The sequence below is a fragment of the Sus scrofa genome, chromosome 3 (assembly GCF_054392235.1).
Source record: "Sus scrofa isolate SSC_HxYL_T2T_F1_AM1 chromosome 3, Sscrofa_HxYL_maternal_Yorkshire_Landrace_v2.0, whole genome shotgun sequence".
In the NCBI taxonomy this organism is placed as follows: Eukaryota; Metazoa; Chordata; class Mammalia; order Artiodactyla; family Suidae; genus Sus; species Sus scrofa.
Window position 1 is genome coordinate 16873313 of NC_139385.1, and position 23071 is coordinate 16896383.

Below are 23071 nucleotides of genomic sequence, written 5' to 3' on the forward strand. Positions count from 1 at the left end.
GCTAAATATTCAAATAATCATTTTCCCAGCTACCAGCCAATTGTTGACTACATAGATGCTCAGTTTGAGTCCTACCTTCAAGAAGAATTGAAAATTAAACGTTGTTTTGCTGATTATCACGATTCCCGTATCCACGTGTGCCTTTACTTCATTTCACCTACTGGACACTCTCTGAAGTCCCTTGATCTGTTAACCATGAAGAACATTGACACTAAGGTGCGTCTGGTAAATCCATCAACCTACCAAGCTTTTCTTTTTTTTTTTTGTCTTTTTGCCATTTCTTGGGCCGCACCCACAGCATATGGAGGTTCCCAGGCTAGGGGTCCAATCGGAGCTGTAGCCGCCAGCCTAAGCCAGAGCCACAACAACGTGGGATCCGAGCCATGTCTGCGACCTACACCACAGTTCACAGCAATGTTGGATCCTCAACCCACTGAGCAAGGGCAAGGATCGAACCCGCAACCTTATGGTTCCTAGTCAGATTCGTTAACCACTGCGCCACGATGGGAACTCCCCTACCAACCTTTGATACTTATTTTGAAATAATACAGGTCTTGAAGGCCTTTGCACACAAGCATTTGTTCTTTAGTAATATGGGTATATAACTTTTTTTTCTTTTTTTTAATTTCTAATTTTTAATTTTTTTCTTTTTTGTCTTTTTAGGACTGCACCTGCAGCATATGGAAGTTTCCAGGCTAGAGGCTGCACTTAATGTTACAGCCATAGCAACACCAGATCCAAGCTGCATATGCAACCTACACCATAGCTCATGGCAACGCTGGATCCTTAACCCAATGAGTGAGGCCAGGGACCGAACCTACATCCTCATGGACACTAGTCAGGTTCATTACCAATAAACCATGATGGAAACTCCTTTTTTCTGTTAGTCTTTAAAGCATTTGTGTTTGTTCCTGGGGATGCCATACAGAAATCCCACAGACTGAGCAATTTAAACAACGGAAATTTATTTGCTCAGAGTTCTGGAGGCTCAAAGTTCAAGATCAGGATGTCACCAAGTTTTGTCGTTTCAGAAATCTCTCTTTTCAGGTAGCAAGTGGCCACTTCCTCACTGTCCTCACATAATCTTTCCTTTGAATGCACATCTGATGTCTCTGTGTGTCCAAGTTTCCCCTTTTTAAGAGGACACTTGTGGTATTGGATTAGGGCTTATCCTAATGGCCTTGTTTTGACTTAATCACCTCTTTAAAGATTCCGTCTCCAGGAAGTTCCTGTCATGGCTCAGGGGAAACAAATATGACCAGTTTCCATGAGGATGCAGGTTCAGGCCCTGGCTTCTCAGTGCATTAAGGATCCGGCATTGCCATGAGCTGTGGCGTCCGTCACAGATGTGGCATGGATCTGGCATTGCTGTGGCTGTGGCTGTGGCCAGCGGCTACAGCTCCAATTTGACCCCTAGTCTGTCACGTTGGGAGATAGGTAGGCACGTAGGCAGGTGTGAGGAGGGGGAGACCTAATCAGCCCATCATAGCATTAGATACATTTCAACCTTAGCTTGGTTTCCAGAGGAATTTAATTAGAAAGTGTATCAGGGAGTTCCTGTTGTGGCTCAGCGGGTTACGAACCCAACTAAGTATCCATGAGGATGCAGGTTCCATCCCTGGCCTTGCTCAGTGGGTTACGGATCTGGCATTGCCACAAGGTGCAGCACAGGTCGAAGAGGTGGCTCAGATCCTGAGTTGCTGTGGCTGTGGTGTAGGCTGGCAGCTGCAGCTCCAGTTGGATCCCTAGCCTGGGAACTTCCATATGCCGCAGGTGCGGTCCTAAAAGAAAGAAAACAAGAAAAAAAAAAAAAAGAAAAGAAAATATATCAGTTAGGAAAATGAGATACAGGTTTAAAAAATTAAAATAAAATTTAAGGGCTGGTGACGACATCATAATGCAAGTCATGATCATCGACCAGTGTTTTTGACCTAGAAATTTACTCTTTGTTACTATAAAATAATCGCATTTACGTTTACCTGGTACCACTGACGGTGTGAAACTTGAAGCTTTTCATGATCATGATCCTTGCATGTGTGGAAGACATCTCCTGGAAAATAACACATGAAGTTCAAGAACTGAGATAAGAAGCTTTATTCTTTTAAACCTGTGTGTAGATGAAAACTTGAGATCTAGATTTAATACTCTATTTCTTAAATCTCCAAAAATAAATAAATAAAAACGGATTTTGAGGAATCTAAAACAAAAGCAATAGACCTAAAGTTGACTTTTACACACTTCTACTGTATCACAGAACTTAGTATTATGGCTATAATTTAATAGTAATAATTTATTTTAACAGTAATAAAGCATATTTTAGAATTTTATGTTGTCGTTTTCTACAAAGTTTAATTATTAAGATGTAAAGTCACTGAGACAGGAATGATACTATTGCAGAACTAGGAAGAAAAGTTTATGGATAAAATTTCAACCTCAAGTATGCAATATAGAAATAATCTCTTTTTACAAATTATAAATGAACTTTTCTGTTAGTAAGGTAGTACACACCCATACCCACATTAAGCCTTTAGAGTATGGTAACAAAAAAAGTCTGTTATTTTTAGGTGTTTTTTTTGGCAAACACAAGTAGATCTATCTGCAAAGATATCTAGGCAAGACAAGGATCTGTGAAAATGGGATATTATTTAAGATGGATTTATGGAGAAAGTGATACAAATTAATGACAGGCAGAAGGACTAAATTAATCTGATCTACAGGGTTTTGTTTTGTTTTTGGCCTCACCCAAGGCACGTGGAATTTCCTGGACTAGAGAGTGAACCTGTGCCACAGCAGCCCCCTGACCACAGCAGTGACAACAGCTAATCTTTAACCCACTGCGCCACCAAGGAACTCCTGTTCTACAATTTGATGAAAGGTCTCTCCTGATTTTCTAACACTCAGTTTAAAAGAAACAAAATGATAATGAATTAAACTGACTACTTCATTCCACTACGTTCATTTTACTAACTCCAGATGTGTTGCAAGTCTAAGAAAGTTTGAGAAGAAAATGGAGACTTCTAAACCTGAATTGTGATAAAAGATTCATCTTTAAAAGTTCTGATGGGAGTTCCCATTGTGGCACAATGGTTAACGAATCCAACTAGGAACCATGAGGTTGCAGGTTCGATGCCTGGCCTTGGTCAGTGGGTTAAGGATCCATGAGCTGTGGTGTAGGTTGCAGCCAAGGCTTAGATGCTGTGTTGCTGTGGCTCTGGTGTAGGCTGGTGGCTACAGCTCTGATTAGACCCCTAGCCTGGGAACCTCCATAAAAAAGAAAAGAGTTCTGATGATGTTGGAAAGCAAATTTGTAAAGAAGTCATAACAGCCAGTGGTTATCTAGTTATGAAAATTTATTGTCAGGGATTGTGAGGTTTTTGACTGTAATAATTCCAGGCTTAATAACAAATGCTCAATGGTGAGATTTTGCTTGTTTCCTTTTTCATAGGTGAACATTATACCACTGATTGCCAAAGCAGATACCATTTCTAAAAATGATTTACAGAAATTTAAGTGTAAGATAATGAGTGAATTGGTTAGTAACGGCATCCAGATATACCAGTTCCCAACAGATGACGAAGCTACCGTTCAAATGAACTCCTCCATGAATGTAAGCTTCCAAGCATTGACTATCAATTCTGTTTTGCATGTGGGGATGAAAATGTAACTTTTAAGTAACAATATTAGTAACAGTGTCACTTGTATCTGACAGAGAGACTGTAAGGTATTTTTTTCCCCCCAAAGCCAGTGTGGGGAAAATGCTTCACTTTCTTGATTTCAAAAAATGTTTGCTGAATATCAGTTCTTTTATTATTATTTTTTTTTTTGTCTTTTGTCTTTTCGAGGTTCCCACACTAGGGATCAAATCAGAGCTATAGCTGCCAGCCTACACTGGCCTACAGCCACAGCAACACCACATCTGAGCTGCATCTGTGACCCGTACCACAGCTCACGGCAACACTGGATCCTTAACACACTGTGCTAGGCTGGGGATCAAACCCACAACCTCATGGTTCCTGGTCGGATTCGTTTCCACTGCGCTACAATGGGAACTCCGAATATCAGTTTTTTAAAAAAGAGTTTGGAGGAGTTCCCGTCATGGATTAGCAACTAATGAATCTGACTAGCATTCATGAGGACGAGGGTTCCATCCCTGGCCTCCCTCAGTGGGTTAAGGATCCGGCATTGCCATGAGCTGTGGTGTAGGTCGCAGACACAGCTGGGATCTTGTGGCTGTGGCCGGCAGCTGTAGCTCCGATTGGACCCCTAGCCTGGGAACCTCCATGTGCCCAGGGTGCGGCCCTAAAAAGATGAAAAAAAATTTAAAAAAATAAATAAAAAGTTTGGACTTCCCGTAATGGCTCAGTGGAAACAAATCTGACTAGCATCCTTGAGGACACAGGTTCGATCCCTGGCCTTGCTCAGTGGGTTAAGGATCCGGTATTTCTGTGAGCTGTTGTAGGTCACAGACGTGGCTTGGATCCCAAGTGGCTGTGGCTGTTGTGTAGGTTGGCAACTACAGCTCCAATTTGACCCCTAGCCTGGGAATTTCCATATGCGGTGGCTGTGGTCCTACAAAGACAAAAGACAATAAATAAATAAAGAGTTTTATTGAGATATAGTTTATATACTATGATTCACCCATTAAAGCATACAATTTAATGATTTTTAGTCTAATCACAGATATGTGCAACCATCACCACAACCAAATTTAGGACTTTTTTTTTTTTTTGGCTTTTTCACTTCCTGTGGCATGTGTAAGTTCCTAGGCTAGGGGTCAAATCCGAGCTACAGCTGCTGGCCACAGCAATGCCAGATCTGAGCCATGTCTGTGACCTACACCATAGCTCATGGCAACACTGGATCCTTAACCCACTGAGTGAGTCCAGGAATAGAACTCGCATCCTCATGGATCCTAATAGGGTTTGTTACTGCTGAGCCAGGATGGGAACGCCAGAACATTTTTTACTATCCCAAAAAAGAGACCGTATACTCTTTAGGTTTCTCCCCCACTACCTGTCAGCCCTCCTCTCCACCAACCCTAGGAAACCAGGGATCAGCTTCTTTCTCTTCAGATTTCTCCATTCTGGATGTATCATAGGATGAAACTATATCATATTTAGCCTTTTTCTGTTTTTATTGCCTATTACTATATCATCTCAGAAGAAGTATTTACTCAAACCTTTGTCCATTTTTAACTGGGCTTTTATCTTTTTATTATTGAGTTGTAAAAGTTCTTTTATATTCTGGATGCAAGTTCCTTATGAGATATATGATTTGCAAATATTTTTTCCCAATCTGTTCTTCCTCTTTTCACTTTGTTGTTAAAACGTCCACACTACTCAAATCAATATGCAGATTTATGAAATCCCTGTCAAAAATCCAATGGCAGTTTTCAGAGAAATAGAAAAATCTTAAAATTCATAGGGAATCACAAAGATCCTTATTAGCCAAAGAAATCTTGAGAAAGAAGACCAAATCTGCAGGTATCATGCTTCCTGATTTCAAATTATATTACAGGGAGTTCCCGTTTGGTGCAGCAGAAACTAATCTGACTAGGAACCATGAGGTTGCAGGTTTGATCTCTGGCCTCACTCAGTGGGTTAAGGATCCAGCATTGCTGTGAGCTGTGGTGTAGGTTGCAGACGCAGCTTGGATCTAGTGTTGCTATGGCTGTGGCACAGGCCTGCAGTTGTAACTCCGATTAGACTCCTTGCCTGGGAACCTCATATGCAGTGGGTGCTGCCCTAAAAAGCAAAAACAAAACACAAAAATAACCAAATTATATTACAAAGTTATAATAATCAGAACAGTATGGTATTGTCATAAAAACTGACAGAGATAAATGGAACAGAATATAGAGCCCAGAAATAAACTTATGCATATATACTTAATTAATTTAACACAAAGGAGCCAAGAATATACAATGGGGAATGGGCAGTTCCTTCAACAAATGGTATTGGTAAAACTGGATAGCTATGTGCACAAGAGTGGAACTGGACCACTATCTTACACTATAAACAAAAATTAACTCAAAATTAATTAAAGATTTGACATAAGACCTGAAACCATAAAACCCCTAGAATAAAACAAAGGTGGTAAGTTCCTTGACATTGGTCTTAGTGATGATTTTTTGGATTTGATATCAAAATAAAAAATAAACAAGTTAAACTACATCAAATTAATAAGCTCCTGCACAGAAAAGGAAGCTATCAACAAGATGAAAAGGTAACCTATGGAATAGAAGAAAATATTGGCAAATTATATGTCTGATAAGGGGTTAATACCCAAATATCTAAAGGACTCATACAACTCAATAGCAAAAAAGCAAACAATCCAGTTAAATAATGGAAAAGTATCTGAGTAGATATTTTCTCAAGGAATACATACATGATAGCCAATACACACAAAAAAAGCTGCTTAATATCACCAATCATCAGGGATATGCAAATCAAAACCACTATAAAATGTCACCTCACACTTGTTAAAATGACTATTATCAAAAAAGAGAAAATATAGGAGTTCCATGGTGGCCTAGAGGGTAAGGATCCAGCATTGTCACTGCTGTGGTGTGGGAACAGCTGAAAAAAAAAAAGAGAGACAAGAAATAACAAATGCTGGTGACAATGTGGAGAAAAGAGAACCCTTGTGCACTGTTGATAGGAGTGGAAATTTGTGCAGCCACTATGGAGTTTCCTCAAAAAATTAAAAATAGAATGGCCATATGGTCCAGCAATTCCACTTTTGACTATCCAGAGAAACTGAAAACATCAATGCAAAAAAGATATCTGTTCATTGCATGTTCATTGCAGCATTATTTACAATAGTCAAGACTTGGAAGCAATCTAAGTGTCCATTGATGGATGAATGGATAAAGAAGATGTGGCATACACACACACATACACACACACACACAAACGTGTGTGTGTGTGTATGTGTGTGTGTGTGTGTGTGTATATATATATTATTATATATATTATTCAATGAAGTCTTGACATTTGTGACATGGATGGACCTTGAAGGCAGTATACTAAGTCAAATAAGTCAGATCTGAAAAAGAAAAATACCATATGATATCACTTATACTTGGAATCTAAAAGACACATACACAAACAAACAAATATCTGACCTCAGGAGTTCTCATTGCGGTGCAGTGGAAATACAACTAGTATCCATGAGTAGGCAGGTTCAGTCCCTGGCCTCACTCAGTGGGTGGGGGATCTGGCATTGCTGCGAGCTGTAGTGTAGGTCACAGAAATGGCTCAGATCCGGCCTTTCTGTGGCTGTGGCGTAGACCTGCAGCTGTGCCTCCAATTTGACCCCTAACCTGGGAACTTCCATGTGCCGTGGGTGCAGCACTAAAAAGCAAAAAAAAAAAAAAAAAAAAAATTGAACTCATACATACAGTTTGTAGTTGCCAGAAGCAAGGGTTAGGGGGCGGACAAAATGGGTGAAGGTGATAAAAGGCACAGATTTTCAGTTATAAGATAAATACTTCCTAGGGGTGTGGTACACAGTATGGTAACTCTAGTTAACAGTTCTGAACTGTATAAAGTTGCTAAGAGAGTAGATCCAAAAAGATCTCATCACAAGAAAAAAATTGTAACTATGTGATGTGTGTAGCAATAGCTGTTAACTAGACTTACTGTGATCATTTTATATTATGCATAAATACTGAATCATCACGTTGTATGCCAGAAACTAATATGATTTTACATGTCAATGATATCCCGATTTAAAAACAAAAAAATATATCATCTGTGAACAGTTTTACTTACTCCTTTCTAATTTGGATGCTTTCTATTTCTTTTTAATTTTCTTTCCCATTTTTCTATATAGTATTATTTATTAATATACTTCACAGTGTATTTCAATTAACTAATTATTATAGTTTTCTTACTTTTTCTTTTTTTCTTTTTTAGGGCTACACCTGCAGCATATGGAAATTCCCAGGCTAAGTGTTGAACCAGAGCTGCAGCTACCAGCCTACACCACAGCCACGCCAGATCTGAGCAGCATCTGCAACTTACACTGCACCTTGAGGTAATGCTAGATATTTAACCCACTGAGCCAGGCCAGAGATGGAACCCACATCCTCATGGATACTGGTCGAGTTCCTAACCCAGTGAGCAACAATGGGAACTCCACTTTTGTCTCTTAATTTTTGTACTGGAGTTAAAAGTGATTTGCTTATTGTGTTTCAGGATAAAGATAATGTAAGAAAAACAGTGTGTCTACCAAAACTGTTTTCTTCATATTTCATATAGTAGAATGCCTTGCTTTAGGCTGTACTCAGTAGGCAGTTTTCAATTTCATGGTCTCCCTAATGCTTGCAGAAATTAATTTGCACCTATTTAATGCCAAGTCACGAAATCCCTTGTTTGAATAAACTTATTATGTATTCTTGTCTCTGCTATTTCCATAACAGAAATAAGAGTAACAGCGTAAACCATCTTGATATAAGGAAACATGATTAAAATTGCTCTTACAGGGAGTTCCCGTCGTGGCTCAGCGGTGAAGAATCTGACTAGTATCCATGAAGATGTTGGTTTGATCCCTGGCCTCACTCAGTGGGTTAAGGATCTGGCATTGCAGTGAGCTGTGGTGTAGGTTGCAGACACGGCTCGTATCTGGCATTGCTGTGGCTGTGGTGTAGGCCAGCAGCTGTAGCTCTGATTTGACCCCTAGCCTGGGAACTTCCATATGCTGCAGGTGTGGCCCTAAAAAGCCAAAAAATTTTAAAATAAAAAAATAAAATAAAGTTGCTCTTACTTTCTAGGGACTCTTACCTTTTGCCATAGTAGGAAGTATGGATGAAGTGAAAGTTGGAAAAAGAATGGTCAGAGGCCGTCAGTACCCTTGGGGAGTTTTGCAAGGTAACTATGACAAAGATGTGCAGGCTCCCACTGGAATGATTATGTTTAAATATATAGATAATTTTTAAAAATTATATAAAGTAAAACTATCAATATGTGAAACAAAATATAATTTTAACTTGAGTCAATATTGGTAATTTTTGCTAAAAAAGCAAATTAACAGTTACCAATAAGGAGCAGAGATTCTGTTTAATTGAAGATAATGCTCATTTTGACTGTAATTTATTCTCATGAGAGTTTTCTGGATGGGCTTTATAAAAAATTCAGAAGTTGGGCAGAACTTTCTCATTTACCCCAATCTGCTGCATGCAGATTATCTCTCTATGCATAAACCATCTTATTTGGAATGTTGGAAAGTTCTTTGAACAAAGGAGTTTGAACAACACAGAAGCATAGGAGTTCGCTGATGGCTCAGTGGGTTAAGGATCTGGCATTGTCACTGCTGTGGCTCAGGTCACTGCTGTGGCATGGGTTCAGTCTCTGGCCCAGGAGCTTCTGCATGCAATGGGCATATCCAAAAAACAAAACACAAAAGAAAACAAAAAAATCAGGGAAGCATAAATGCTAGAACTTAGAACGTTACAAAATTAATTGCTACCTAATTTATAAAGAATTTTTATGGGTTGCTAGAAAAAGGGATGGTAAACTCTTTTTAAAATAAAGTAATAGGAGGAGTTCTTGCTATCACTCAGCAGTTAACAAATCTGACTAGCATCCATGAGGACGCAGGTTCGATACCTGGCCTTGCTCAGTGGGTTAAGGATCCAGCATTGCCGTGAGCTGTGGTGTAGATCGAAGATGTGGCTTAGATCCTGCATTACTGTGGCTGTGGCGTAGGCCAGCAGCTACAGCTCCGATTTGACCCCTAGCCAGGGAACCTCCATGTGCTGTGGGTGCGGCCCTAAAAAGCAATAAATAAATAAATAAATAAATAAAATAAAGTCATAGGAGCTCCTGTTGTGGCTCGGCGGGTTAAGAATCCGACTAGTATCTATGAGGACTCGGGTTCGATCCCTGGCCTTGCTCAGTGGGTTAAGGATTTGGTGTTGCCACAAGCAGTGGTGTAGGCCAGCAGCTGCAGTTCCAGTTCAACCCCTAGCCCAGGAACTTGCATATGCTGCAGATGTGACCTAAAAAAGAAAAAAAAAAGTAATATAATTTATGTTGGGGTAAATTATACCTAGACATTTATATTAGTTATCTAGCATCATGATGAGATAGAATATCGTAATAGCAGTCATTTATTGCCTAATTCATATACTTGTGATACTAATTATTGGGAACTGGAACTGTACTAGTTTCCAAGTGTTATTTTAGATTAGTATATTATAAATTTTTAAATTCATGAAACATAACATATTTTAATGAAAGTTACATTTGGTAACAATATCATACACCATACAAAATATATTATGCTCACTCTTTGGGGTAAGATAAAAACAGGAGAGAGCTATGTAAATTTTACTGATTTTGAAAATTGACTACTTCATTCTTATAAATACGGCTTATAAGTAGAATTTAATAACTAAATCACACACAATTGTTAAGGCCCTTATGTCAGCAGGATTTACTTTAAAATAAAATTATGTACTTTAGCAAAATTATTTTCTTTGTTAGCACTCTGTAAAATGCCTTGAGAACTTTTATTTGAAAACTACTAACATAATTATTAATGAAAATTTATGCCATAAGCCATATGCTAATATAACGTTATTTACTGTTTCCTATTTATTATTTGGCTTATTTATTTATTTATTTATTCATTTATTTATTTTTGGCTGCACTCGCAGAATGTGGAAATTCCTGGGCCAGAGATGGAACCTGCACCACAGCTGCAACTTGTACCATAGCTGCAGCAACACCAGATCCAGAACCTGAAGCACCACATGGGTACTTCCTGGCTAAAAATTTTAAAGCAAATTTCCTAGTATATAAAAAAACTCTACCTATAAACGGTATGTGGCATATTGCCATAGTTACACGGCTAAAAGAATTATAGCTATTAGTCAGAATTATTTTCTTAGCTGTTCATTTAAATGTTTTTCATGATGCATCCATTCAAAAATGCTTATTGAATGACAGCGTGGATAATTAGTGTTGTGGCTTTATTATTTTCCTGCCTAGTGGAAAATGAAAATCACTGTGACTTTGTCAAGCTGCGGGATATGCTTCTTTGTACAAATATGGAAGACTTGAAAGAGCAAACCCACACCCGGCACTATGAACGGTATAGGTGCTGCAAACTCCAGAAAATGGGCTTTGTTGATGTGGGACCAGACAACCAGCCAGTTAGGTGAGTGGAGATCTTGCTACAACAAGCTGATAGGTGACTTAGAAATCACCTGTAACCATGAGAGGCAATTATTTGGGAATGAGAAGAGCTGTAGTTCTCACATCCTGGGCCATTCTGAATCTTGAGGTTTCTTTCATCATATTCAGACTTAGATGAGGAGAGTTAGTAGGAGCAACAAAATGCAAGAGCTCATTTGTATGCATCCAACATGTGCATATGTTGAAGTGTGTATCCAGAAGAAAAAGAAGCTCAGGAAGGAGATTTGAAAATATTAGTAAACATTGGCATAAGGATATTGAGAAGGAAGGCAAAAGATATTGAAGACTGGATGGAGGAAAGAGGAAAAGCAGCAGTGTAATGTCATGCTATTGTCAAAGTCAAGTTCATGTGCCGGACACACAGTGACCCTGACACACAGTGAACTCAAACAAACTGAACTGTTGGAGTTTGGAGCAGAGAAAGATTGATTTTAAAGGCCATGCAAGGGAGTTCCTGTCATGGCTCAGCAGAAACGAATCTGACTAGGAACCATGAGGTTGTGGGTTCGATCCCTGGCCCTTGCTCAGTGGGTTAAAGATCCGGCCATTGCTGTGGCTGTGGTGTAAGCTGGCAGCTGTAGCTCCAATTAGACCCCTAGCCTGGGAATCTCCATATGTAGCGGGTGCCCCCCTCAAAAGACAAATAAAATAAAATAAAATAAAAGCCATGCAAGGTGAATGGGTAGCTTGCATTCAAAAGACCTGACCTCGCCTATCGGTTTCAGAAAAGTCTTTATAGGCAAAATTTGGGGGCAGGGCTGCAGGGTAGGTAACCCGCCTCTGATTGGTGGGTGGTGAGGTAACAGGGTAGTGTTCAATCAGCCTTCTGGTTCCAACCAGTCTGGGGTCTACATGCTTGTGCTCAGCCTGAAGTTATCATCCTCCATCTGGGTATCAGCTGGTTATGCACAGCCCCAGCTCCCCCGGGGCCCCAGGAAGAACCAGGCCCAGGCCCCATGCTGCAGTTTTGTTGCTTTCTGCATTCCTTCAATCTCCTACTTAGTAACCCTTTTTTTTTTGTTTTTTTGTTTTTTTTTTGGTCTTTTTAGGGCCACACCTGCAGGATATGAAGGTTCCCAGGCTAGGGGTTGAATAGGACTTGCAGCTGCTGGCCTACACCACAGCCACAGCAACATGGGATCCGAGTCTGTGGCCTACACCACAGCTCATGGCAACACCGGATCCTTAACCCACTGAGCAAGGCCAGGGATCAAACCTGGGTCCTCATGGATGCTAGTCTGATCCGTTTCCACTAAGCTATGGCAGGAACTCCTAGAAACCTTTTAAATTTGCTTTTTTTTTTTTTTTTTTTTTTTTTTTGGTCTTTTTGCTATTTCTTTGGGCCGCTCCCGCGGCATACGGAGGTTCCCAGGCTAGGGGTCGAATCGGAGCTGTAGTCACCGGCCTACGCCAGAGCCATAGCAACGCGGGATCCGAGCCACGTCTGCAACCTACACCACTCACGGCAACGCCAGATCGTTAACCCACTGAGCAAGGGCAGGGACCGAACCTGCAACCTCATGGTTCCTAGTCGGATTCATTAACCACTGCGCCATGACGGAAACTCCTAAATTTGCTCTTTGTCTAGAAGGCTGAAAGCCTTTCTCCCACAGACAAGACTTTTGTGCCTAAGAGGGTCCCATGGCTTCCTGCTTGGTTTCATTACCCCCCTTTTTTGATACTCCCCCATCTTGAGAGGAACAGGTGTTGGACAAGAAAGGGAATAACATTTTGGACAGAGAAGTTAATCATAAACTCAGCAGAGTGACTCAGTTTTAGACGGGTTTGGTTTCTATGGAAGTCAAGTGAAAATAGTTTGAGAGCAGGTGTATTTAGCTCTATTGAGGAGGAATAGGATTTGTAGGAATAAGATATGCAAAAGTATGACAATGCAGAACAATCCAGTTTTGTCAGTTACAGTATTTTCAAGACAATCAAAATTGTACAGACTATCTTAAAGGAATCATATTTTGAAAGATGCCTCATTTCAATTATTTTGAGAACCTCACAAATCAGAAGTTTCCCCAAATTCTGTCAAAAGATGTGAAGAAGCGTGATATACAGAAAAGTGGTAGGAGAAAGAAATCCCTGATGTAAGTGTTTCAAAATTTGGGTGCTTTCTCTACGTATACTGTCCCTACTCATTCAATATGGCACTTCACTTTTTTACAACTCATGATACAGAAACTTTCATTTCTATACATGAAAGAATATTGGCAAATGCTCTTATATGTGACTTAACATACAATATATATTTCTACATGTTCATTCTTTTTAGTTTTCAAGAGATCTATGAAGCTAAAAGGCAGGACTTCTTTGATCAATGTCAGAGGGAAGAAGAAGAACTGAAACAGAAGTTTATGCAGCGAGTAAAGGAGAAAGAAACAGCATTTAAAGAATCTGAAAAAGAGGCAAGTCCTGCTAGTTTGATATAATTTGTATTATATTAAGTTTAGGTGCCCTATTAAATTGGGGGTTTTAATCTCAAGAGTTTAGATAATTTTGCTGGAGGAAACTTGCTACTCTTCAAAAGGTAGCTATTTACTGTATAGGTAAGCCATATATTACTATATAGGTTTTGAGTACAGACTTTAAAAAAGTATAGTCTGTAATTTTATTTTTTTTCTAGAGCATTTTGGAGAGTTTGCTTTTTTATTTTTGTTGTTTTAATTTTATTTTTTTTTTGTGTTGTCTTTTGTCTTTTTAGGGCTGCACCTGCCACATATGGAGGTTACCAGGGCAGGGGTCTATCGGAGCTGTAGCCACCAGCCTACGCCAGAGCCACAGCAACGCGGGATCTGAGCCACATCTGTGACCTACACCACAGCTCAAGGCAACGCCAGATCCTTAACCCACTGAGCAAGGCCAGGGATCGAACTCGCAACCTTATGGTTCCTAGTCAGATTTGTTAACCACTGGGCCACGATGGGAACTCTCTACTGATTCAGTTTTATTACTGATAATTTGTTTGTTCATATTTTGAATTTCTTCTTGATTCAATCTTGGGAAATTTCACATTTCTAGAAATTTCTTCATTTTCTCTGGGTTGCCCATTTTGTTGGCATGTAATTTTTCATGGTAAACTTGTATGATTCTTTTTTTTTTTTTTTTTTGTCTTTTGTCTTTTGTCTTTTCGTCTTTTTGTTGTTGTTGTTGTTGTTGCTATTTCTTGGGCCGCTCCCGCAGCATATGGAGGTTCCCAGGCTAGGGGTTGAATCGGAGCTGTAGCCACCAGCATACGCCAGAGCCACAGCAACGCAGGATCCGAGCCGCGTCTGCAACCTACACCACAGCTCACGGCAACGCCGGATCGTTAACCCACTGAGCAAGGGCAGGGACGGAACCCGCAACCTCATGGTTCCTAGTCGGATTCGTTAACCACTGTGCCACGACGGCAACTCCAACTTGTATGATTCTTTGTGTTTCTGTGGTGTCATTTGTAACTTCTTTTTCACTTCTGATTTTATTTGGGCCCTCTCTCTTTTTTTATTACGAGTCTAGCTAAAGGTTTGTCAATTTTGCTTATTTTTTGAAAGAACTTTAATTTCATTGATCTTTTCTATTTTTAAATTTCTATTTCATAATTTATTTATTCTCTAATCTTTAACATTTCTTTCCTTCTGCTAACTTTCACTATTGTTTGTTCTTTTCTAATTTGTTTATGTGTAAGGTTGTTAATTAGAGATTATTCTTGTTTCCTGAAGTAGGCCTGTACTACTACAAACTTTCTTCTTAGCACTGCTTTTGCTGCATCCCATAGATTTTGGAGAGATGTTTTAGTTTTCATTTATATCCAGGTATTTTTTAACTTCCTCTTTGATTTCTTCTGTGATCCATTGGTTGTTTAGCAGCATTTGTTTGGATTCTACATGTTTGTGTTTTTTTGCATTTTTTTCCCTTATAGTTGATTTCTAGTCTCATACTGTTGTGGTCAGAAAAGTGGCTTGGATATGATTTAATTCTTCTAAATTTATTGAGACTTCTTTTTAGCCTAGCATGTTTCTATCCCAGAGAAATTTCTATGTGTACTTTAAAAGAATGCGTATTTCTGCTGTTTTTGGATACAGTTTTGTGTGTGTGTGTAATTTAAGACTAGTATTTCCAGACTGATTTTCTATCTGGATAATGTCTATTGATGTGAGTGGATTGTAAAATCCCCCACTATTTTTATGCTACTATTACTTTCTTTCTTTAAGTTTGTTAATAGTTGTTTTATGTATATGGGTGCCCCTAAGTTGGGTGGATCTATATTTACAATTGTTACATCTTCTTATTGAATCAATCCCTTTATCATTATGTAATATCTTTCTTTGTCTCTTGTTAGAGTCTTTGTTTTAAAGTCTATTTAGATAAGTATTGCTATACCAGCTTACTTGCTTGCTTTTTTTTTTTTTTTTTTTTTTTTTTTGTCTTTTTAGCGCCACACCCATGGCATATGGACGGTCCCAGGCTAGGGGTCAAATTGGAGCTGTAGTTGCTGGCCTACATCACACCAACACAGGATCTGAGCCATGTCTGCAACCTCTACCACAGCTCATGGCAATGGTGGATCCTTAACCCACTGAGCAAGGCCAGGGACTGAATCTGCATCCTCATAGATGCTAGTCAGGTTCGTTAACCACTGAGCCACAACAGGAATGCCATTGCTTGCTTGCTTGTTTGCTTTCTTCTTTTATTCTTTTGGACATGCCCATGGCATGCAGAAGTTCCCAGGCCAGGTATCAACCTGTACCACAGCAGTGGCCTGAGCCACAGTGGTGACAACACTGGACTCTTAACCTGCTGCTCCACCAGGGAACTCCTACACCAGCTTTCTTTTCAATTCCATTTTCATGGAATACCTTTCCTGTCTCTTCATTTAGATTTATTTGTGAAGAGTGTAAGATTGGTGTCTAGATTCTTTGTTTTGTTTTGTTTTTGTTTTTTTATGTGACTGTCCAGTTGGTTAAGCACAAGTTGTGGAAGAGACTACTTTTCCTCCATTGTATTACCTTTGCTCCTTTGTCAAAGGTCAATTTACTAAATATACGTGCATCTACTTCTAGACTCTCTATTTTGTTGCATTGATCTGTTTTTCTATTTATTTTCACCAACATCACATTATCATGTTTACTGTAGTTTTAGTCAGATTACTATAGTCAGTGAAGTCAGGTAGCATCAGTCTTTCAACTTTATTCTTCTCCTTTAATATTGTGTTGGTTATTCTGGGTCTTTTGTTTTGACATAAAATCTTTAGAATTGGTTTGTCAATGTCTATAAAATAACTTGCTGGGACTGATTAAAATTGCAATGAATCTGCAGATCACATGGGAAAGAACTGACATCTTGACAATATTGAGTTTTACTATCCACAAATGTGAAATACTTATTTATGTAGTTCCTCTCTAATTTTCTTCATTAGAGTTTTGTAGTTTTCCTCATATGGCTTTCATATATATTTTGTTAGATTTATATGTATTTCATGGGGGGACGACTAATGCAATTGTTGTTGTGGTTTTTTGCTTCAAATTCCACTTGTTCATTGTTGGAGCAAAGGAAAACAATTAACCTTATATTAAACTTGTATCTTGCAACCTTGCTATAATCTCTTATTAGTTTTAGGAGATTTTAAAAAATTTTCTACAAAGATTATGTTATCCGTGAACAATGACACTTTTATGTATTTCTTCTCAATCTGTGTTTTATTTTTCTTCTCTTATTTTACTGCATTAGTAAGGGAGGGGTAAAGGGGGACATCCTTATTGAACCTGATTTGCAGGAAAACTTCAAGTTTTTCACCAGAGTAGTTAATTTTTAAAATGTTTGTGTATTAAGATAAAGTTTAGCTTTCTCTGATTTCTACTCTCAGCCTCCCAACTTTAAGTAAAAAGTTTTCTCAGTGATTTTGCCATCATTCATAAATACCACACTTCCACATCCCCAGCCTTTCCAATCATTCTTCTTACCATTGTATCTTGATGCTCATTTGCTTCTCGGGTCTGAAAATGTAATTACAAGTTATATTTGATTCCAGCAGAGATAAGAGTAATATTTATTCAGAACCATGTATCTCAATCTTTGCTGCACACTAAAATCACCTGGGGAATTTTTAAAGCATCAGTGCCTGGGTTTTAGCTCCAGATATTCTGATGTAACTGAGCTGTGTACAGCCTGAGCATTGGAAAATTTATAAGCTCACTGAATGATTCTAACGGATACCTAGGATCGAGAACCCCTGGTGTTAAACTGCTTCACAGCCAATAAATCAGCTAATTAATACTGCGGCAGTAGAAGCCTCTAGCCTATTTGTTTTTCTAAAGCTAAGCTGCAAATAAGTCTGTTCTTTATAATTTTAACAGCAGACAAGCTATAGCTTGAATGTCATGTCAAAGACCCAGAACTATCTCTAAGGGAATCTACAATGATATTATTTCCTTTATATGGCTAATTTGGTTTAAGTGCCACAGATTATATAAAACTTCACAAGTAAATAAAAGGTAACTAAATGAGTTTTTAATTCTATAATTATGCTAATTTCACTTAGGAAGGAAATTATAAGACTTCCTTTCAAAAGGTTTTTATCAATTAACATCTCAACAAATGTTTCCCAATCCATGCTACATTTTAATGTATGTATTTTTAGTAGGCATGGATCTATCGCACTTTATCTGAAGAGATTCAGGGGGAAATATAGTGAGAAAATATGCCTCATTAGGAAAAGTAAAGTGTTTTATAAAATGAGTTTATAGCTGTGAGTTTTATTACATCTGCTTCCATGGGGACATATTTAAAATTGAAAATAAGAAGGAAATTTCATATCTGAATTTTTACTTTCGACATGAAAGTCTAAGACTGTTAGTAAGATCAAGCTCTACTCTGATGCTTAGGGTATGTTTGATAACCAGAAATAAAGAAGCCTGTTCCTGGGGATGTGCCACCATAGGGGCATTCTTTTCTTTCTTTCTTTCTTTCTTTCTTTTCTTTCTTTCTTTCTTTCTTTCTTTCTTTCTTTCTTTCTCTCGCTCTCTCTCTCTCTCTCTCTCTCTCTTTCTTTCTCTCTCTCTCTTTCTTTCCCTTTCTTTCTCTCTTTCTCTTTCTTTCTTTTTCTTTTTCTTTCTTTCTCTTTCTTTCTCTCTTTCTCTTTCTTTCTTTTTCTTTCTCTTTCTTTCTTTCTTTCCCTTTCTTTCTCTCTCCCTCCCTTCTTTCTTTCTTTCTTTCTTTCTTTCTTTCTTTCTTTCTTTCTTTCTTTCTTTCTTTCTTTCAGCTGCTCCTGGGGCATATGCAAGTTCCCAGGCTAGAGACAGAACTGGAGCTGCAGCTGCCGGCCTATGCCACAGCTACAGCAATGCAGGATCTGAGCCGCATCTGTACCTACACCACAGCTTGTAGCAATGCCAGATCCTTAACCCACTAAGTGAGGCCAGGGATTGAACCTGCATCCTCACAGAGACTGTACTGGGTTCTTAACCTGCTGAGCTATGATGGGAACTCCACCATAGTGTGCTTCGAATAACAAATGCAGATTTCTTTCACAGCTACAGGACAAGTTTGAGCATCTTAAAAGAGTCCAGCAAGAGGAGACAATGAAACTTGAGGAAGAGAGAAGACAATTGGAAGAAGAAATCATAGATTTTTATAAAATGAAGGCTGCCTCTGGAACACTGCAGACGCTGGTGTGCACCAATATAAAGAAGGACAAAGATCGTAAGAAATAATCCTCTCTCAGCATTCTCTGAGTTCTAGAGCCCGACCACTCTTGGTCCCATCTTCCTGTGAGATTTTCCTCATAGAACTTAACGCTGAACTTATACTAAGTTTTAAAATGTGTTGGCTTATTGTATATGTTTTCCAACTAGAATGTGAGCTCCTTGAGAACAGGCACCTTGATCATCTCGTTAGACGCTCTATTCTTAACGTTTAGAACAAGACTAACACAGAATTGGCCCTCAAAAAAAACTTGCAGAGTTCCCGTCATGGTGCAGTGGTTAACAAATCCGACTAGGAACCGTGAGGTTGCGGGTTCGATCCCTGACCTTGCTCAGTGGGTTAGTGATCCAGCGTTGCCGTGAGCTGTGGTGTTGGTTGCAGACGTGGCTCGGATCCCATGTTGCTGTGGCTCTGGTGTAGGCCGGCAGCTACAGCTCCGATTCGACCCCTAGCCTGAGAACCTCCATATGCCATGGGAGCAGCCCTAGAAAAGGAAAAAAAAAAAAATTGCTAAAATGAAAAGAAAATCAAAGAATTATATACCACTGTGTAAAAAGTGTGGATTAGCTGTGGAAATTATTTCTCCATAGCTCTACCTGTGAGTCCAATGCACATGTATATAAATTATTTCACATCTAAATAGAAGTAGGGGATTTTGGGGGGAATCATAGGCATAAAGTATTGTTATAAAAGGCTAATTCTTAGGCTCAGATTTCTTATCCAATTGTATTGATAATAATTTATTGATAGTTTTTACTACAATAAAAGATCATTTCTTTCTTTCTTTCTTTCTTTTTTTTAGGCCCACACCCATGGCATATGGAGGTTCCCAGGCTAGGGATCAAATCGGAGCTGTAGCCACTGGCCTACACCACAGCCACAGCAACACAGGATCTGAGCTGCACCTGCGACCTACACCACAGCTCACAGCAATGCTGGATCCTTAACCAACTGAGAGAAGCCAGGAATCGAACCTGGGTCCTCGTGGATATTAGTTGGATTCGTTTCCACTGAGCCATGACGGGAACTCCCAAAAGATTGTTTCTGATTAAAACTCTTACAGTTTTATGTCAGGCTTTGTAAAACTAATATTGAAATAAAACTTCAGAAGTTAGAGAGAGCCAGAGAACAATGGGAAACCACGATTAACATTTAGATAATAATATTATATCTTACATATTTGGGGTATATGTTAAAACGGAAGTTGTCAAGGTTTTAGAAAATAAAGTGGACCTTTTTTTTGCCATTTCAAAAATTTCCTTCTGACTATATCTATTGTGAATTTTCTGCCTTTACAATATCAGTTCCCTGATTTGTGTGGCTAACCTCAACAAGACTCATTCTATTAAAGTGCTATCCTTGAAGATCTGTATGTGTTTACTCCAGCTACATCTGCCATAGTTCATGGAATTTTTCTCATGTCCCTAAAAAGAATAAATATTTTCTCTGTTGTCATTTTATTACTGCATTCATTTCAAAGGTGGCATCCCCCCCCCCCCCGGATATCAGGATATTGGGATTTAGCTTCAAAATATTCATGAAAATAAAATTTCTGATTTATAACACCTTTACTTCTTGAAAGTTTTTTGTTTGTTTTTTTTTTCAAAAAAAATATGGGGGCGGGCAGTTCTTGTCGTGGTGCAGCAGAAACAAACCTAACTAGGAACCATGAGGTTGCAGGTTTGATCCCTGGCCTTGCTCAGTGGGTTAAGGATCTGGCATTGCTGTGAGCTGTGGTGTAGGCCGGCAGCTACAGCTCCGATTTGACCTCTAGCTTGGGAACCTCCATATCCCAGGGGTGCAGCCCTAAAAAGACAAAAAAGAAAAAAATATATATATGGGGGGAAGGGAGGTATAGCCATTATTGACCTGGGTTCTTGGTCTTCCTTAAACAATAGAAATTGATAAGAGGCAAAGCTTTGTGGGGGCCCCTGAGGCAGCAGGGGGAATGAAAACAAGGAATTTTTCTCTGCTTGCTTGCTCCCGCTCCCCGAGGAGGGGCGAGCTGGTTCTTTCCATGGGGTGACGGTAGGGGCTGGTCCTGGGGTGAGGCCAGAGAGGTGGCTTAGATGGTTTGCCCACCCCTTTGGTAGTGCTGTGTGCAGGGAGTATATGTTGTACCCTGCTTTTGCTCTCAGCAGTTCAGAAGTGGCAGTTGGGTTTTATTAGCTTTTTTTTTTTTTTTTTTTTTTTTTGCCTTTTCTAGGGCCGTTCCAACAGCATATGGAGGTTCCCAGGCTAGGGGTCTAATCAGAGCTGTAGCCGCTGGCCTATGCCAGAGCCACAGCAATGTGAGATCTGAGCCACATCTGCAACCTACACCACAGCTCACAGCAACGCCGGATCGCTAACCCACTGAGCAAGGTCAGGGATTGAACCCACAACCTCATGGTTCCTAGTCGGATTCGTTTACCACTGCGCCACGACGGGAACTCCATTTTTTTAGCTTTTTTTGTATGTTGTTATCTATACTTTGCCCCAACTTCCCATGCATGCAGTTATTTTTACTTCCATATATAGTTTCCGTATTTTGTTGCTTGAGGAGACATTTGTCCAGGTATAAGCACAGCGGAAAAGGGTCCCAGGTCCCAGCCTATCTCACAGCCACAATGATTTTTTGTTGTTGTTTTTGTCTTTTTAGGGCCGCACCTGCGGCATATGGAGGTTCCCAGGCTAGGGGTTGAATCAGAGTTGTAGCCACCGGCCTGCACCGCAGCCACGGCAACATCAGATCTGAGCCGCATCTGCAACCTGCACCACAGCTCATGGCAACTCTGGATCCTTAACCCACTGAGCGAGGCCAGGGATTGAATCAGCGTCCTCATGGATGCTAGTCGGGTTCGTTAACCACTGAGCCATGATGGGAACTCCTACAATGATTTTTAAATATGTTATTAAGTCACCTTATGATTTTATAATTTGGAGGAAGAATGAAGTCTACTATGTGAACTTTTTAATGGAAACTCTACAAGGACCAAGATCTTTTGTTTTGTTCTCTTATGAATTCATCCCTAAGCCTAGAACAGTGCCTGGCATGTAGTGGTAATTATTCATTGAAAAAAAATGAAAATAATAATAGAACATTAGCTATATTACATGCGTGGATAGTTTAATTTAGACCACTGGTTTTTGGAAGATAAACAGTTAATAAAACTTATTGCTTTTCAACATGATGAATTATACTGCTACGGGATTTTCATCTTCTTCCTTTTTTTTTTTTTTCTTTTTTCTTTTTTAGGGCCATACCTGCAGCATGTGGAAGTTCCTGGGCTGGGGTCAAATCGGAGCTACAGCTGCCAGCCTATACCACAGCCACAGCAATGCTGGATCTGAGATGCGTCTGTGACCTACACCACAACTCACAGCAATGACAGATCCTTAACCCACTGAGCAAGGCCAGGGATCCAACCTTCATCCTCATGGATACTAGTGAGATTCATTTCCCCTGAGCCATAATGGGAACTCCTTCTCATTCTTTCAACATAATCCAGTGTTATTTGAGTCACTAATATTGTTACAAATAGAAAAAATAAAAATAAAAAAAGTTCTCTGGTGGCTCAGTGGGTTAAGGATCCAGCACTGTCACTGCTGTGGCTTGGGTTTGATCCCTGGCCCAGGAACTTCCACATGTCACAGGTGCAGCCAACCCCTCCCCTGCAAAAACAAAACAAAAAACAAAAACCGAATAACCTTAGCCTTGTAAAAGTGCATTTATAAAATGCATTTGGTTGTATTTGAGAATGGATTCTTTAGGCAATAATGTGACAATTCATAGTTTCTTTTAATGAAAGGAAAGAGTCATCCTAAATAAATTATGTGGTTTTCTATCCACTTCTTTTCCAAAAATATAAAACAAGTTTGATTTAGTAATATAAGGTATACACTAGACTTCTACATAACGGTTTTATAAAATAGTATTTGTTTCCTGAAAAGCTTTTAACTATATGAATAAAATTATTTTTCCCTTTCAAATCCATTTTCCTGTGAAACAGAGGTTCCAGATTTATGTAGCACAGAAAATTTTAATAAGTCAGAGTTATTAAAAACTTATAAGTATACTTTTCTTTATATAAATACCATGTCATATGCAAATATTGACAATTTTACTTCTTCCTTTTTAATTTGGGTGCTTGTTATTACTTTTTCTTGCCTGATTGCTTTGGCTAGGACTTCCAATACTA

General features: G+C 39.2%; 2 protein-coding genes across 5 annotated transcripts in view; one reads left to right on the forward strand and one right to left on the reverse strand.

Moving 5' to 3' along the window:
* Positions 1 to 20461, forward strand: part of SEPTIN14 (septin 14) — a 37802-nt gene extending 17341 nt beyond the window's left edge. The window contains exons 5-11 of one of the 3 annotated variants that reach the window (XR_014840317.1): positions 30 to 216; positions 3446 to 3607; positions 8777 to 8873; positions 10998 to 11166; positions 13483 to 13615; positions 18719 to 19304; positions 19749 to 20461. Coding sequence is in view for 1 of the 3 variants with exons in the window: in XM_085016941.1 (XP_084873067.1) it covers positions 30 to 216; positions 3446 to 3607; positions 8777 to 8873; positions 10998 to 11166; positions 13483 to 13615; positions 18719 to 18898 (928 nt within the window). In the remaining 2 variants the exon portion in view is untranslated. Of the gene's footprint in view, positions 1 to 29; positions 217 to 3445; positions 3608 to 8776; positions 8874 to 10997; positions 11167 to 13482; positions 13616 to 18718 lie in introns of all 3 variants that reach the window. The other 2 variants (XR_014840318.1, XM_085016941.1) reach the window with 2 other exon arrangements.
* The window catches only part of LOC106509673 (olfactory receptor 7A17), a 73449-nt gene that overhangs the window by 21427 nt on the left and 28951 nt on the right, over positions 1 to 23071 (reverse strand). For both annotated transcript variants that reach the window (XR_014840326.1, XR_002342346.2), the window contains exons 3-4: positions 1980 to 2050; positions 76 to 186 (exon numbers count right to left, since the gene is read on the reverse strand). The gene's annotated coding sequence lies outside the window, so the exon portion shown is untranslated. The remainder of the gene's footprint in view (positions 1 to 75; positions 187 to 1979; positions 2051 to 23071) is intronic.